This window comes from Oncorhynchus clarkii, chromosome 22 (assembly GCF_045791955.1).
Source record: "Oncorhynchus clarkii lewisi isolate Uvic-CL-2024 chromosome 22, UVic_Ocla_1.0, whole genome shotgun sequence".
NCBI lineage: Eukaryota > Metazoa > Chordata > Actinopteri > Salmoniformes > Salmonidae > Oncorhynchus > Oncorhynchus clarkii.
Window position 1 is genome coordinate 12,531,817 of NC_092168.1, and position 14,127 is coordinate 12,545,943.

General features: G+C 41.6%; 1 protein-coding gene across 1 annotated transcript; it reads left to right on the plus strand.

Moving 5' to 3' along the window:
• Positions 1–1,280: 1,280 nt before the first annotated feature.
• Positions 1,281–4,060, plus strand: LOC139380569 (transcription factor 21-like). Its single transcript, XM_071123347.1, has 2 exons — positions 1,281–1,860; positions 4,023–4,060. The coding sequence occupies exons 1-2, from the start codon at positions 1,281–1,283 to the stop codon at positions 4,058–4,060; spliced, it is 618 nt and encodes a 205-aa protein (XP_070979448.1).
• The last annotated feature ends 10,067 nt before the right edge of the window (positions 4,061–14,127 follow it).

Below are 14,127 nucleotides of genomic sequence, written 5' to 3' on the forward strand. Positions count from 1 at the left end.
TAGTAATATAGCAATATCAAATATTACCCAAATGTCCACGTTGTAATGACGTGGTGTGCCCAGTGGGTTGGTACTCTAACCACTAAAGAGAAAGCAGGCCTTGCTTTCTGCGTTTGCAATGACAAAACACTCCCCTTTCAACGAAAATCGTAAAGACTGGTTAAATCAAACACATATGTTAGAAAATGTAAACATATTTAGTAAATAAATAAGAAACATATATACTTCCCATAAGCAGCAGACACAACATTTCATTAACTTTCGCCGTAATTAGAGGCTATCTTCTTTCACATGCCTAATAAAAGTAATAGACTTTGCGAATTTACTTGCTTTGTGTGGTAAACAGACCAAAATAATAATAATGAATAAAAATATTTTTGTTTCAGCTTGCTTTTGTTGTTTTCTAATAGCATTTTTTAAGACAAAATGCAATAGACAAGTTGACGCAGGAAATTTATACGTGCCTGACTTGCATCAGATCATACTCAGGTTTGCCACAACATAGACTTTTGCAATGGAAGCCCCTTGCATTTAAAATTCGATCTGTATTGTTGTACCAACACCCTCAACATCATTTACTTGTCTTGCGTTGCTCGTTTTGTAGGCCTATCAACGAAGTCTTAAATTGGGGGCTGTGTCACTTGATAATTGAGAGTGCTATCATATGTTTCTGACAGTATTGTGTGGCACGAACTGAGATCTAATTATAAAGCTATTCTATTCAGATGCCACCCGGTTGACCAAGTGCTAGACGCAGGGCAAAACTGGGCATGAGGCCTCTTAAGGAACAAATGGCAAATAGTCTACGTCGTTTTCTTTGTAAATATGAGGCTACTCTTTGCTCGTTGTATAGGGAACAACTTGAGTAAAGTTTCTAATTGGACACGTGTTTTTCTTCTGTCGGTTATTTGAAGATCAACTGATTCCTTTGTATCTAGCTCCGCTTTTTAAAAGGCAATGAGTGATCTATTAGAGGGGGGGGGGGGGGGGGCATATGTGTCCTAATTAGGTCCTTTTCAAGCCTTGAGAATATACGCGCGCCCCCTGCTGCGAGCACCCCGCGGCCAGACATGGAAGCCCAGGAACTATTTAATGCTCGGGATGTGCGCTGCGCGTGTCACACAGTCCAGAGATTACAAGTGACGTGTAGCGTACAATCAGACGGTCCTCACAAGCACTTTATTTTGAACCAGGGACTTTTAAACTAGGCACCGATTTCGTGTAGCGGGCTACACGTTTTCTCCTGCCGGGTAAAAACAGTTTATTGAATTGAATTTAAAATGGAAGATGTATTATTTGACTTGGATCAAGATGGCACTACAGACTTTGATTTCTGGGGCCAAATGGACCTTAACTTCCAGTTCCAGGCCCAGTTGGACAGTCTACTCGTTGACTGCACCACGGTCACCGGCCAGCTTTCGCCATGGTCCTCGTTCGGCGGCCAGTCCATGTTCCCGGAAGCGCAGCTGACCTTCACAGACCTGGACTCGCAGTCTCCCGGCCTTGGCGCTGGTGCTGAAGTGGACAGCTCCTCGGCGGACGAGCCCCACGAGATGAGCAAGCGCAGGCCGCTGCGGTTTGTGCCCCATCACCCGTACAAGATCCAGCGACACGCCGCTAATATCCGGGAGAGGAAGAGGATGCTGAGTATCAATTCGGCGTTCGAAGAGCTGCGGTGCCACGTGCCCACCTTTCCTTACGAAAAGCGCCTGTCCAAGATTGATACCCTGAGACTCGCCATTGCCTACATTGCCCTCCTGAGAGAAATATTGATATCCGGCTGCGACCCCAAGTCATATTTGGATGAATGCATGAAGAATGGTTACAAGAATCAAACCAATGCAATATGGAACACAAGTGGTGAGCCGAATATACAAATAGCCTAATTACTGAAAAAGTATATGTTGTCAGAACCATGTTATATTATGCAATGAGATTGCATTTATAAACAATTAGATTCTTTGCTTGAAAGATAAGGTTTTGAATCTGTTCCATTCAAAGATTGAAAAGGTACATAACACTGGTGCAAAAGCTCCTGCAATAGGCTATATCTGGCCCCTTAAATACTTTTGCCTCCCACATGGTCATAATTATATGCACTTACATGTAGAAATAGTCAATAGGAAAACTGAGAATGTGTAATGGCTATGACTTGACCAAATAGTCTATTACAGTAGACTCCCACTGGGCACAAACCGGTTGAATCAACTTTGTTTCAACGTAATTTGTAAATTTATTGTGACTTGGAAAATGTGGAAAATACATTGGATTTGAAAAAAGTCATCAACATAAACTATTGTTTCAAAGGGTGAAATTTCAACCCCAGGATTATGTCATTTTTGGCAACCAAATTTCAACATAGCCCGAACCTCACATAAAATATGTTGAATTTGTACTTTTAAAACAATGTTAGATCTTCAACATTAGACAAATCGATCAGACAAAAATAAATAGGCTGGGCAGCACCTCCTACTGGAGAATTGATCTATCTACAGCTACCCTTTGGTCTTCCATCCAGGGTTTTAATCAAGCCCAGCTATGATATTTGTCACTGACTATTATTACCAATGTGCTATTTGAGAGATCTCCACTTAAAAACGAAATATATTCACTGGTACTATGGAAGTCATTCCAAAGGGTAGGTTTAACAGAGCAAATGGATTGTTGTCATAGTTTTTGTCAAATGTCATCAATTATACTATTTAGGCCGGTATAGCATTTGCAAAGTCATCAACAGCTATTGATTAAATTTAATCCAGGATTCAACAAAAAAATAGACAATACATATGCCTCGGTTTTCAAAGCACTGGTTGATTTAAAATGTTATGATATTTAGTGATATTTAATTGTGTTTTGGTTGTCAATGCAACCAAATATCAACATTTGAAGAATATCTTTCTTCTGCTTGGACAGCACATTTTGAGGTTACTGTAACTATAAATGTCTTGTGCATGTTCAAGATAGAATGCATAGGTTGTTGGCTCGTCGCAGATCTGTGGAGATCTTCACAATTGCTGTAATAATCTGCGCAATCCAGGTCATATGGTTCTGCTATTGGATGAAACAGTGATAACACATTAATCTGCTGTAGAAATAAACAACATATCGGACATTGTATTCCCAGTTGAACTTTGCTGTGCTTTTAAATGGTTGTAAGCGCAGTGATAGACAACTAAACCAAAAATCCATATTTTTTTTTACTCCATTGGAATTTGGTTGTGCTTTTAGATGGTTGAAAGCAGAGTAATAACCCATTGGAAATTCAACTCACTTTTGGCTGTCTTTTCTTGTGTTCGTCCTATTTCTATTTCTCGTGTGTTTTTATTCTACTTTACTTTTTAATAATGTATTTTTTATAGTATTGTTGCGTTGTTGGGAAAGAGCAAGAAAGGCATTTCCCTGTACTAGTGCACGTGACAATAACAACTTTGATGGCATTAAGGTAAATCTATATATTTTTCCATTGGAATTCTAGTTTGTAAACCAATACTGTATGTGCATGGCCCATATGTTTTATGACTTAATGTTGGGTGTGGGACATTACCAAACCCCATTCACGAAAATTGCAAACAGCAGACAGGATAGACCCAAGGAAGGATGAGGTATTTATAATTAAAGTGTTTATAATTAAATTTGCACATGGAGAAGGGCAGCATATGCTAATAGCTGACAGCAAACTCCAAAGCTCATTGGCTCTTAATTGAGTTTGTGTCACTTAAACAGCTTGCTTTGTTTATGTTTGTTGTGTGTTTTATTCCCAGCTGTCTCCCTCTTTGGTGTGGGTGCTCAAAGGCTCCCCTTTGCCAGAGCACAAGTATTCTCGCTGCACTCAATGGTTGGCTGTGTACTTTAGTTAACCAATTCTGTGGGGCTCCACTCCAGCCATATGGAGGGGGCATTGAGGAGTGACTGTACCCCTTTGCTTAGCCCGGACCTGCGACTTATTAAACAATCATTAAAATGTATCTAAAGATGTATCTAAAGCCCCATGTTTGCCCTGCTTTTGTCCCGTCTCACTCTAGATCTGACAGCCCGGCTCTCCTGGATAAAGTGGGATTAACTCAGGATGGAGCGACCCAAGTACGTGGGGGGTGGGGGGGGGGGGGGGATTTACGCCCTCTTCTCTGTCCGTGTCAATGGCAGCATCACATCAGGGGCTGAGTGACATCTGCAGACTTCTCACCAGGTCGTGCACCTCTCTCTGCAGCCATCCGCGCCCCTCACAGCTTTTAATATTTGAATGTGTTGTGGATTGGTAATTGAGTGTCAGTGTTTCCCTGGAGTTGCCCGTTGTTTTACAGTGAATGGGGGACCGGGGGCAGACTCAAGCCCATGGGGATGGTGCTTGTCACAGGGGAGCGAAGCAGGCTGGCATGGGACTGAATTAACCTTGGTAAAAAAACAAAAAACAGAATCGGAGTATGATACTGAAGTGTTCATTTGAAACCTTTTGCTGTTGTTCATTAGACACTGTTTACAAGGGACTTGATAATGTAAATTAGACTGTGTGACACCCACATTTCAGTAAGTTAATTTATCCCAATGAATTAATCATTGTATTTATTTTAATTAATGTATTTATTCGTCAATTTGTTTATTTATTTATGATTTTGTATTGATAATTTTGGTTATTTTGTATTATTTTGATGTATTAACATTCCTTTTTTATTAATGATTTATTCGACTTTTTACATTTATGATTGCTAGTTGTTTATATTTAATCAATTATGTATTGTCATCAAATGGACCATTTTGATATTCATACGACTTATTATGAAGATACCTGTATATTGTTTTTCTAGTGCTTGTGAGTATTGAGGTGAAACTGTAACGCTGGGTTGGACTGGGGAATGGATTTGTGCTTGATGGCAAATCAGGGAATTCCTAACACAATGAAATTAGGCAGTATGTTTTCCAGATTATTCCCCCCATGCTGACTGTATTCCTCTATGTTGGTTAGGAGTTTGAAACGAAGATGGAATGAATCCAACCAACCTGTGTGTATTTGTAATGGTTCCCGAAGCCCTGTTGGTGACATTGAATCTGCAGCTGTGGTGTCCAGGCCCACTGTAGATACCTTTAGCTTTCCCCCTGCACACACACAGCAGCATTTGGTTTAGCCATTTCCGTTATGGTTAAAATACGTACTCAGGTGACTCCACATTCTGTTCCCACTTAGCTGGCTCTATTCACTGGGACCAGCTTAGCAAGGTCTCACTGACACTGTCACTGTAAATTACTCCCAATGTCATCATGTTATCCATGGATGTCAATGTAGTGCCTGTCTACTCATACAGTGCCTTGCGAAAGTATTCGGCCCCCTTGAACTTTGCGACCTTTTGCCACATTTCAGGCTTCAAACATAAAGATATAAAACTGTATTTTTTTGTGAAGAATCAACAACAAGTGGGACACAATCATGAAGTGGAACAACATTTATTGGATATTTCAAACTTTTTTAACAAATCAAAAACTGAAAAATTGGGCGTGCAAAATTATTCAGCCCCTTTACTTTCAGTGCAGAAAACTCTCTCCAGAAGTTCAGTGAGGATCTCTGAATGATCCAATGTTGACCTAAAAGACTTATGATGATAAATACAATCCACCTGTGTGTAATCAAGTCTCCGTATAAATGCACCTGCACTGTGATAGTCTCAGAGGTCCGTTAAAAGCGCAGAGAGCATCATGAAGAACAAGGAACACACCAGGCAGGTCCGAGATACTGTTGTGAAGAAGTTTAAAGCCGGATTTGGATACAAAAAGATTTCCCAAGCTTTAAACATCCCAAGGAGCACTGTGCAAGCGATAATATTGAAATGGAAGGAGTATCAGACCACTGCAAATCTACCAAGACCTGGCCGTCCCTCTAAACTTTCAGCTCATACAAGGAGAAGACTGATCAGAGATGCAGCCAAGAGGCCCATGATCACTCTGGATGAACTGCAGAGATCTACAGCTGAGGTGGGAGACTCTGTCCATAGGACAACAATCAGTCGTATATTGCACAAATCTGGCCTTTATGGAAGAGTGGCAAGAAGAAAGCCATTTCTTAAAGATATCCATAAAAAGTGTTGTTTAAAGTTTGCCACAAGCCACCTGGGAGACACACCAAACATGTGAAAGAAGGTGCTCTGGTCAGATGAAACCAAAATTGAACTTTTTGGCAACAATGCAAAACGTTATGTTTGGCGTAAAAGCAACACAGCTCATCACCCTGAACACACCATCCCCACTGTCAAACATGGTGGTGGCAGCAGCATGGTTTGGGCCTGCTTTTCTTCAGCAGGGACAGGGAAGATGGTTAAAATTGATGGGAAGATGGATGGAGCCAAATACAGGACCATTCTGGAAGAAAACCTGATGGAGTCTTCAAAAGACCTGAGACTGGGACGGAGATTTGTCTTCCAACAAGACAATGATCCAAAACATAAAGCAAAATCTACAATGGAATGGTTCAAAAATAAACATATCCAGGTGTTAGAATGGCCAAGTCAAAGTCCAGACCTGAATCCAATCGAGAATCTGTGGAAAGAACTGAAAACTGCTGTTCACAAATGCTCTCCATCCAACCTCACTGAGCTCGAGCTGTTTTGCAAGGAGGAATGGGAAAAAATGTCAGTCTCTCGATGTGCAAAACTGATAGAGACATACCCCAAGCGACTTATAGCTGTAATCGCAGCAAAAGGTGGCGCTACAAAGTATTAACTTAAGGGGGCTGTATAATTTTGCACGCCCAATTTTTCAGTTTTTGATTTGTTTAAAAAGTTTGAAATATCCAATAAATGTCGTTCCACTTCATGATTGTGTCCCACTTGTTGTTGATTCTTCACAAAAAAATACAGTTTTATATCTTTATGTTTGAAGCCTGAAATGTGGCAAAAGGTTGCAAAGTTCAAGGGGGCCGAATACTTTCGCAAGGCACTGTACTACGTATGGTTTAGTCAGAGACGTAGTAAACGGAGACAGAAGGCGTATACCCAGTGCACACACTCCCTCTGTTCTCCTGCACGTGTACTTTTAGTGCTGCTAATGACCCTCACTGGAAACATTTTACGCAGGAACACACAGCAATATGGGAAGTCCATTTGGGTAGGGGAGACTTAAGGGGGGATGGCGGTGAGGTATCTCAGAGGACCCTAAATGGGAGTATGGGAGTGTCACCCCTCATACAGGTGTGTGTGTGTTTGTGTGTCACCTGTGGATCCATTCCCACCACCTCCTTCAGGGTTACACCCTTTCTTTAACCACCACCTTACACCACTCCCCTCCATGCCTCCCCCCTCTACCCCCCACAACATGTTACATAGACAGGGCAGGTGTTGTCTTTACTCCCCCTTTGCTCTGTAGCCTACTGTACACCTGTTTTTCTTGACTGTGGATGTAAGTAAGTGCTTTACACTATGGACTGTGAAATAAATAACTTTGTGCGTTTCTATGGTTGTATACTAAACTTATATTTAGGATCATTCATCACAACATCAACAGCCATTCATCTAATGTCACAATTCATGTAATGTACTTGATTAAACAAGTACTGTGCTTGATTATCTACTGATCTTGGAGGTAGCCTATAATGAATTACTTTCTGACACCTTTGACTGTAATGCTCGTTGACCACTACCTCCCTCTATTGGAAACTATTGGATAGGCATTGAGTGGTGAGGACTGGGGAGCAACCGAACATGGAACAATCTTTCAATTACAGGACAGTCACACTTTTATCGAGTACGGTAGGAAAAATATGTAGAAATTCAGAAAATGTAACTCACACACACAATCGAGCCTTTTCCTGCGGTCTTTAAAAAAAAATGGATGTTTTATTTGCCCATCTTTGGGTGACAACTTTATTTTTCATTTTTGTTTGTACAGGTATTTTGTTACATATACAATTTACATACATGGTTGGCCTACTTTTATACACAGTATTGCATAGCATATAGTTTTTTGAGATACACATTACATAATAGTGCAGAAGGCCTACTCCAGCCTTTTACTCTGAAGACTAGGCTAGAAAATGGGTCTACTTACTCATGATCTCGGTCATTAAATGTAAGGGGAAATCGGCTAATTGTGATTATTGGACAAAGAGAAATGTTAACTTGATGGACATTCAAATTCTAATCTATCAGTGTTTTCTGTACTGAACTTAAAAAATAAAGTGATCATAAACCTCTAAGGGCTCTGTTCAATCTGTATCCCTGAAGTGTTACAGATAGCGAGCTGCAAATGTAAAGGTAATTTCCTATTAAGGCCTACAGCTGCAGCGTTAACCTTGAATGCAATCTCTGCGAAGGCGGGGAACATTGCCTTTAATTTTCAATCATGCTGTAACGCTGTAATTTCCACGATACGGATCGAATAGAGCCCTAAGTTACTTACTAGCTATGACCCTGACCCCAACAGCACGCCTAGCCTAGAATGCCTTTCATATGAGACAAGTGAGCAAAGAGATGGGAAATTCCGAGGTCCACTGCAAACATGTCCAGTCGAGCCTTGTTCACAATCCCCATAAGCACTCCGTTACAGATGTCCACAACAGAGTGGAATCACAACGGCCCCCTTGCGTTTGAATGCTACATTGAGAGACGGATTCCACATACTTTGTGATAGCCAGCAACTTGTAAACAATTATCCATTCCTATAAGTGAGTACTATTTGAATAGTAGTGTTAAATATTACACATCGGTTGTTAAGCCAATTATATTACATGACTGTTGCCTCCTGTTTTAGTTTATTGTTGTGATGGTAATGACATTCGTTTTTTATGCTAATTATTAGGTAGAAGTTGCTAGCTACAGTGATATCTTCGACCTAGCTTTTAGCTAGCTCGCTGCTCTGCTCTTGACTTGCTATAAAGTTAGAGAAACAAGTTGAGGAAAAAGTAATTAAACAAAACATGTTTTATTATCACCTGAAACAATCTATTTATCATGTCTTGAATGAAAAGGTTATATTTAGCAATCTCCCAAAATAAATGCGATCTCTATGACGAGCGACAGGATCTCCTCCGTCTTGTGTTACAAACACTACACGTGTCCACTCAGTAGCGTGGTAAAATGTTGTGAACATGACGTATGGCATAATGAAATACGTCACGATGTGTATGGGGCACCAGTCTGTGGATTGCGTCAAGATTTGTCTAGTTTATTTTTTGCGTCCAATGCTTGTTTGTTGATTTAACATCCGGTTTAGTCCTACCAAAACGGACAAACTCCATAAAGTCTTGAGCACTGGGTTGCTAGTTTGCTGTGAGCTGGCAGGTGTGTTTATCGGGCGACCTCGTGAAAACCCGGGCCTATATAATTAGCCCATCACATTCTGTTGAGTGACACAGGGATCCAGAGGAAGTAGAGCGAAATGCCTGTAAAAATGCTACAAATCTCCGGGAGAATGAAAATTAAGTTGTCAATTCAGTATGGAGGGTTCAATCTGGATTGGGGTAAACCCACTTTTACAATCTCGAAGCAGTTTCCCTGACATAATAGGACATGCTCAGACTGCTTATACAGTGGGGAGAACAAGTATTTGATACACTGCTGATTTTGCAGGTTTTCCTACTTACAAAGCATGTAGAGGTCTGTAATTTTTATCATAGGTACACTTCAACTGTGAGAGACGGAATCTAAAACAAAATTCCAGAAAATCACATTGTATGATTTTTAAGTAATTAATTAGCATTTTGTTGCATGACATAAGTATTTGATACATCAGAAAAGCAGAACTTAATATTTGGTACAGAAACATTTGTTTGCAATTACAGAGATCATACGTTTCCTGTAGTTCTTGACCAGGTTTGCAAACACTGCAGCAGGGATTTTGGCCCACTCCTCCATACAAACCTTCTCCAGATCCTTCAGGTTTCGGGGCTGTCGCTGGGCAATACGGACTTTCAGCTCCCTCCAAAGATGTTCTATTGGGTTCAGGTCTGGAGACTGGCTAGGCCACTCCAGGACCTTGAGATGTTTCTTACTGAGCCACTCTTTAGTTGCCCTGGCTGTGTGTTTGGGGTCGTTGTCATGCTGGAAGACCCAGCCACAACCCATCTTCAATTCTCTTACTGAGGGAAGGAGGTTGTTGGCCAAGATCTCGCGATACATGGCCCCATCCATCCTCCCCTCAATACGGTGCAGTCGTCCTGTCCCCTTTGCAGAAAAGCATCCCCAAAGAATGATGTTTCCACCTCCATGCTTCATGGTTGGGATGGTGTTCTTGGGATTGTACTCATCCTTCTTCTTCCTCCAAAGATGGCGAGTGGAGTTTAGACCAAAAAACTATATTTTTGTCTCATCAGACCACATGACCTTCTCCCATTCCTCCTCTGGATCATCCAGATGGTCATTGGCAAACTTCAGACGGGCCTGGACATGCGCTGGCTTGAGCAGGGGGACTTTGCGTGCGCTGCAGGATTTTAATCCATGACGGCGTAGTGTGTTACTAATGAGACTGTGGTCCCAGCTCTCTTCAGGTCATTGACCAGGTCCTGACGTGTAGTTCTGGGCTGATCCCTCACCTTCCTCATGATCATTGATGCCCCACTAGGTGAGATCTTGCATGGAGCCATAGACCGAGGGTGATTGACCGTCATCTTGAACTTCTTCCATTTTCTAATAATTGCGCCAACAGTTGTTGCCTTCTCACCAAGCTGCTTGCCTATTGTCTTGTAGCCCATCCCAGCCTTGTGCAGGTCTACAATTTGATCTCCGATGTCCTTACACAGCTCTCTGGTCTTGGCCATTGTGGAGAGGTTGGAGTCTGTTTGATTGAGTGTGTGGACAGGTGTCTTTTATACAGGTAACGAGTTCAAACAGGTGGGCTTCTTAAAGAAAAACGTACAGGTCTGTGAGAGCCGGAATTCTTACTGGTTGGTAGGTGATCAAATACTTATGTCATGCAATAAAATGCAAATTAATTACTTAAAAATCATACAATGTGATTTTCTGGATTTTTGTTTTAGATTCCGTCTCTCACAGTTGAATTGTACCTATGATACAAATTACAGACCTCTACATGCTTTGTAAGTAGGAAAACCTGCAAAATCAGCAGTGTATCAAATACTTGTTCTCCCCACTGTATGTGTATATGCAGGATGATAGAAATTGCCTATGTTTATTTTAAGAAAAGGCCTATTGGTTAGGCCAGGGCTTCTGATATGTTTTAGGTTTGAACCTGAAAAATAATGGAACAACAGCACACAAAAAAGTACATGATAGAAACACTATTTGAATATTATTATGAGATAGGGGTTCTGATAGGGTAAGAGTTGTACTAAGCTCATAAAGCATTTACAGCCCATTCTTCAAGAAAGAATAGGTATTATTAATTGAAATAACCATTGTGGCTTTTAGTAGACTGTGATGCCCCATATCACTCACAGCAACATTGTTCTGTAACTGGGTTCCATCATATGGCTCTAACTTGTTATACTTCTCTCAGAAGGGCAAAACATCAGCTGCCAGGAAAGGGCTGCTTTTGGAACTGTTTATTGGTGTAAGATGAAAAATATGGCCGGCATGGCTATACTTACATGAAACCCGCTCATGGAAGGGATTCTGTGCGATATCGCACACTGAGGTCTAAGTGAAATAAGAAGTCTATGGTAATGGGGGCAGGTATCCGAGCGGTTAAAAGTGATGGGCCAGTAACTGAAAGGTGGGCTGGTTTGAATCCCTGAGCCGACTAGGTGAAATATCTGTCGATATGCCCTTGATCAAGGCACTTAACCCTAATTGCTCCTGGAAGTCGCTCTGGATACGAGCGTCTGCTAAATGACGTAAATGTAACACCACACTGCATCTGGGCTTACTTCCCATCCAAATGAATCTTCGATCACTCTGATGTTCAACGTCTATTCTCTCCATCCTCCTACTCAAGCACAGTCCTCAGACAATTTATATTGTACAACTCCCCGTGAAATGAGTTGCTTTCTACAAAGGCTATGTTCAATACGCATCTTTTATCTGGACCGCAGGCCCAAAATTCACTCCTGGGCCAGCAGTGATAGACAGTCTTACAGACTGTGGCTTTAATAGGAAACCAAGTGTGTGTGCCTAGGAAATTAAATACATAAAAGGTTTTACATGTTTTTTTATAAAGACCATTTCAGAACTCACAATATTACAAAATAACAAAACATTTCATGAGGATCTCCTAAATTACAATTAAGTTAATACATTTGATTCAAACCATTTAATTACGAAATAACAGCATCACAAATACCTGAAGTAATTTGGAAATGCGAGAACAGGAAGAGCCATTTGATGAAGCAGAAGCCGAAGAGAAATGCTGACTCCACACCAGACCGACCGGTGGCCAGTCGGTCTATGCCTCTTTAATAGCTGTGAAACGCTAGTTAAATACCTCATCTGCTTTTCTCATTACCATTCCTCTTCACAGGGCCGCTGTGCTGCTTTAGCCTGGGAGCTAATAACTCAGAGTGGTGTGTGGGGAAAGCCTGCTGTCGTCTTTACAATACGTCTCGGGGCCCTTTGCTGATGGGGCCAAACGGCGGGGGGCCCCATTTGAAGTATTCTCAGACGAGCATTGGGACCTTCAATAATTTCCTCTTTGGATTGGAATCACAGCTCTCCTGGTGCCCAGCGCAAACACTCTAAGCAGAGAGTCTAGATAAACAGAGCCACTTTAAGGCTTTTCTAGTTGTTAAGCACTTAGAGGGCTGCAAGCGATTGTAGCAGAAGTTGCTTGTAATGCTAGTCTAGCCTGGATAGAGAAATTGCATGTTAGCATGTCCATACCACCATACTTTTACTCAGTGTGTGATTTTATTATGAAGTGATCATATTGGTGTCTGGCTTGAGCTCCACAAGAGTGAGGTTTATTGTGCTGTAGATAATGCATAAGTCCACTCAACTCCTTATACAAGGCCTAAGGATATGGGCCTGGGGTGTAGGCTAGGTGATATGTAAGGAGCTGGGACTGACAGTTTACTGTAAGTGTTACCTCAGTGTTGACATCCGCTGACGATGACCCCATCTTCACCCCTACGTCTTAGCCAATCAGCAAAGCAAACAGGTCCCATGTTTGCCTATAGTCTTTAGTTTGGTAATCTCCCCTTTGGCCCAGTCCAGCCCAGCCTTAGCCTTCCAGACCACCTAGGCACTGTGTACCTAAACAGGGCACAGTTAACCTGGGCCCAGCAGCTATGCTTACCATGATAACCTCGGCACAAGGGTCACAAATACAATGCTAATTATGCTAGCTGTGTTAGTGCAGGAGGCAGAGGAGTGAACTTCCCTCTGTCAGAACCCTACTGACCGTTCCCTCTCCATTCCCTCTCTCACTTTCTTACTTAATTAGTATTTGACTCTCTGTCCCATCAGCAAGAAACCCTCTATTCCAGACGGTGTTTGAAGTTGGGTTCAGATCCTGGAGGTTGTGCATGCATAATGAATATAATTGCATTTTCGCCAACATAATTGCTCTGGCAACACCGTTTTCTTTAACTGTCAAGTCAACGAAACGTGTTTGAGTTGAGTGTGAGTTGAGTCTCACTGTGGGGGGAAGCAAGGGGAGAAAGTTCATGACTTTGCACTAGGGCCCCACTTTCAGAGGAGAGAAATACCAGTTCGATTTGTCCAATTCCCAAAGCAATATGCATAGACAATAGGAACAACGTTTTTGTTTTTTACAACATGTATGCCTCAAACATTGTTACCATGGCCAAGTGAAGCATTTTGATGGAAGTATCCCAAAAGTTTCTCCATTATATTCTCATTTAGCTGCAGTCTCTAAGTTACACATTTCTAGAAAACTACTGATTAAACAGATAGACATATTAGAAGTAACTAGCCAGATTTTTTTGTTGTTGATTTATTGACTTTTTGACAAGTCCCTTTTTTGGGCCCAATATGCTAGACTTCAGCATTGGGCACAGTCAGCATATCCTGACCTGAGTGTAACTCCACAGTGAGGATAGGCTCCTTGCACATAGAAGTGGGAAATTCCCACCTATTTTGCTCTCTATACCCCTGAATGTACTGGAGGCCTGTGGGGGCCTCTGGCACCCCGGGACCCTGTCCACACTGGAGATTGAACATCTATTAGAAACCTGCATCATATTAAACAATCCTAAATGCTTCAAGCTGTTACACGCATTGTTACACCCTGCTC

Bases quoted from the DNA above. Each gene is read 5' to 3' on its own strand.
- LOC139380569 (XM_071123347.1), top strand. From the start codon at position 1,281: ATGGAAGATGTATTATTTGACTTGGATCAAGATGGCACTACAGACTTT. The intron at 1,861-4,022 runs GTGAGCCGAATA...GTCTCACTCTAG, and splicing joins TGCAATATGGAACACAAGTG to ATCTGACAGCCCGGCTCTCC.